Raw genomic sequence first — 3,875 nt, forward strand, 5'->3', positions numbered from 1 at the left:
ATGGCTCAAGTGTATCTCTCGACACTTACTACGACAATGCTTCACCATAGGCTTGCCTATACACCACATCTCCATCACTTTTGAAATATGCACATATAAGGATCAAAAGGTCTTTTATTTTGGTTGTAATGTGGCTTTGATTTGGGGTAGGATAAAAGGATAATGAGGTTAAATTCCAAGAAACTAATTAGAGCACCAAAAGAATTTGAGTGAACAATAATTCGAAGCTCTCAAAGTTTACTCATCTCCCTTAAAGATTTTTCGACAATTTCTTGAATTATGCCTTTCTTATTCCTTTTGGAGAGTTCATACATTTTTTTTTCTTTTCTTTTCTTTTTTTTTCTTTTTCTTTTTCTCCTCTCCAATTTTTTTGTGATAGGCATAGACCAAGAAAATTGATGTCGCTTTCCACAAAGTGAAGAAGAACATAATTTTGGAACCCCCACACTCATTTTGAAATACATCTTTTAAGCATGTAAATCACAAAGGTTTTGAAAATCTCCCATTTTGAGAATTTGTTCTTTTGAACATAAACCCATTTCCCTTGATGCTCTAATAGTTCTTAGAGGGATCAAAATCAAGGTTTTAAACAAACAACGGGATAGGTTCGTATATGACGGGTTGTTCAACAAAATAGGTCAAAAAGCTCAAAGGGGTTTTCTAATGTTAAAATGTGTTGGGCGGTTAAAGAAGGCCGAAAGTGGTTTCTAATGCTTTTATCATATCCAAATAAATGCACATTTGTGTGGCCTCGATGTGGTTCAAGGCAAGTTCTAGGAAGACAAAGCCATAGAAGTGTTATTCTCTCAAGAAAGAATGATTCTTTTATGGATATATCAAGCTCAAAATCTCACGAGGTATGTTTTAGTCCACTACTCCTACATCAGAAGATTTTTAACTCAAGTCATTTTGGTAAAAACAAGCTTACAACTAGTGAATTATCCTTAAACATAAAACACGTATTCTTTTTACACATAACATCATCAAGCCAAGATTAGTCCAAAATTGAAAGGGTTTTATCATGCCAAAAATTTTTCAAAACCAAGCAATTTTTACTAACAATTTCCATAAGACTCAATCTTCAAAAGTCAAGAAAATCAAGCACAAAAATATCTTTTCGAGTAGTTTCAACAATCAACAAGAGCAACAACCATTTTCAACATGCAACACCTAATTCAAGAAATATGCTCAACAATAATACCCCCACATTTAAAATCCACATTGCCCTCAATGTGGACTATGACATGTATTTCAAGGAAAAATTAAAAGGAGAGAGTTTAAGGAAGCATCCCTGAGTGCAAGTCGCGAAAAGGTCATGGTGTGGGTGGTTGCCTTGGTGTCAGCCCGAAGTGTTCAAATTTTCGGTGAGCGACGACGGCAAACGACGGCGGGGAGCTTTTCAGGTGAGATGGCTTTGTTGAAGAGTTCTTGGCGGATTTGAAGTTGCTGTGGATGAGCTGAGAAAAATAAAAAGAAAATATCGGTCAAAGATTTTGAAGTGTGATGGAAAGATTCGACTAATTTCCATATTTCTTTTGATTTTTTAAATTTTTGACTTTTTTTTAACAAATAAAAATAAATAAATAAATGAAGGAAAATGAAAGTGAATAATAGCCTACGAAGTGCGACTAAGCGTGGGCACGCTTAGTGGAAGCTCCAAATCTGTTTTGGTGAAGTGAGTTGAAACAGTTTTGAAGGGTCGACTAAGCGTGGGCACGCTTAGTGGAAGCTCCAAATCTGTCCAATTTAGCCATCCAAACAGATTTAAATTTGCAAAAACTAAAATTAAACGAAAGAGGAAAGGAAAGGATAGAAATTTCATGGGTTGCCTCCCATGCAGCGCCTTTCTTTAATGTATTTGGCTAGACATTGTTGTGCCTCAACTTGAATAAGTTGGACACTCTAAATCCACTTCTTCTATGTAATGCACCCGGTGATGGTGTGGATTTAGGGGAACTTGGCAGTCCATGGATGACTTCTTCCTTGAACTTATTTTGTCATGAAAGACTTTTTTCTTGTAAGTTCTTCGACTCGATCTTTTGACAATTGTTGTCTTGAATGCTCCTCTACCATTGAACATAGCATTTTTTTTGCAATAAAGGATCAATAGAATCAATGAGAAAAATAGAATGCACATCATTAGAATATCTCATGGCACCATCAATTTTAAAACTCATAACCTCATTATCAAATTCCATAGAAAGAATTCCGACATCTACATCAATTTTGGTTTTTGAGGTTTTAAGGAATGGTCTTCCTAGTAAGATGGATGTAGAATTGGGAGGAATATCCCCCCTCATATCAAGCACATAAAAATAAGCAGGAAAAACCAATTCATTAACTTGCACAAGTACATCCTCAAGAACTCTTTCGGGGTAAACTACAGAACGATCGGCAAGTTGAAGAATGACCCCCATTTCTTTCAATGGGCCAACATTCAAAGATTCATATGTAGTAAGAGGCATAATATTGATAGAGGCACCTAAATCACACATCGCTTTTTCTATTCCAATTTTTCCAATTTTGCAAGGGATAGAAAACGTACCTGGATCATTGCATTTTGGGGGTAATTTTCGTTGGAGAATTGCGGAGACGTTCTCCCCCATACTTACCCGTTCGTTTCCCTTGAGTTTACCCTTGCTAGTGCACAATTCTTTGAAAAATTTCGCATATCGGGGTATTTGCTTGATGGCATCGAGCAGCGGGATGTTTACCTCTACTTTGCGGAACGTTTCAAGGATTTCTTTTTCTTCCTCTTCTTTCTTTACCTTATTGAATCTTTCAGGGAAGGGAGGTCTAGTTACCAAAGGCTTTGGATGGTTCGCTTCGGGTTTGGCTTGTTCTTGTTGGACCTCAATTTCCTTTTCCAACTTTCTTTTGACACCGTGCCCACGTATGGTGTCATCTTCGTTCACATGTTCCTGCAATTCTTTTCCACTACGAAGCGTAATAGCACTAACATTTTGTCTAGGGTTAATGACAGATTGAGAAGGTAGCTTACCTTGGGACTCTAGCTTACCAACAGACGATGCCAGCTGACTGATTTGAGATTCTAGATTTTCAATGCTCGCCTGGGTCTGTTGCTGGAATTGTTGGAAGCTCGCCTGGGTCTAATGCTGGAATTGTTGTGTGTTGGTCACTAGTGCTTTCATCATGTCTTTGAAAGATGTGTTAGGCGTGGGGTTAGGCTGTGGAGGTGGTCGGTATTGGGGTTTTTGAAAGTGTTGGTTGCCGTAATTCAGATTCGGGTGGTCCCTCCATCCGGGGTTGTATGTGTTGGAGAAAGGATCATATGTTCTCTGTTGTTGTCCGGCGAATCCTCCTACGACATTGGCATGTTCGATAGTTGATTCTTGAAGAGTCGGGCACATGTCGGTAGTGTGCCCCGTTAAAGTGCAAATACCACACGTTTTTACTTGTTGGTAAGTATCTGCAACAACTTTTTCAACAACAGTTGTGAGTTGATTTAAACGTTCTTCAAGAGTACTTACCTCGTTGCTTTTCCTAGGTGGATCATCGTGCCTAACTCCAAATTGCTGAGTGTTGGACGCCATAATTGAGATTAGTTTACGCGCCTCGGTGGGGGTTTTGTCGAACAATGCTCCGCCACTTGCCGCATCTATCAGTTTTCTATCCATATTTGATAGACCTTCATAGAAATACTGGATCAACAGGTGGTCTGGGATTTGATGATGGGGGAAACTTTCCACTAGTCGATTGAATCTTTCTCAATATTCGAAAAGACTTTCTCCCGCGAATTGTCGAATCCCGCTGATCTCCTTCCGGATTGTTGTGGCTCTTGAGGCAGGGAAATATTTCTCAAGAAACTGCCTCTTGAGATCATTACATCTTGTAATGGATCTTGAAGGTAGAAA

At 38.6% G+C, this 3,875-nt stretch overlaps 1 protein-coding gene across 1 annotated transcript; it reads right to left on the reverse strand.

The window, feature by feature from the left end:
* Positions 1 to 2,066: 2,066 nt before the first annotated feature.
* On the reverse strand, positions 2,067 to 3,638 carry LOC105160177 (uncharacterized). The gene is made up of 2 exons (XM_011077445.1): positions 3,492 to 3,638; positions 2,067 to 3,083 (listed from the first exon to the last, which is right to left on the reverse strand). Exons 1-2 carry the CDS (start codon positions 3,636 to 3,638, stop codon positions 2,067 to 2,069), a joined length of 1,164 nt encoding a protein of 387 aa, XP_011075747.1.
* Positions 3,639 to 3,875: the final 237 nt, after the last annotated feature.

This window comes from Sesamum indicum, linkage group LG4 (assembly GCF_026168435.1).
Source record: "Sesamum indicum cultivar Baizhima isolate 11 linkage group LG4, ASM2616843v1, whole genome shotgun sequence".
Lineage (NCBI taxonomy): Eukaryota > Viridiplantae > Streptophyta > Magnoliopsida > Lamiales > Pedaliaceae > Sesamum > Sesamum indicum.

Excerpts from the sequence above, each read along its gene's own strand:
- LOC105160177 (XM_011077445.1), bottom strand. The coding sequence starts at position 3,638 with ATGGATAGAAAACTGATAGATGCGGCAAGTGGCGGAGCATTGTTCGAC. Across the intron at positions 3,084-3,491 it reads CACCTAGGAAAAGCAACGAG|CAACAGACCCAGGCGAGCAT; the intron begins GTAAGTACTCTT and ends CAACAATTCCAG.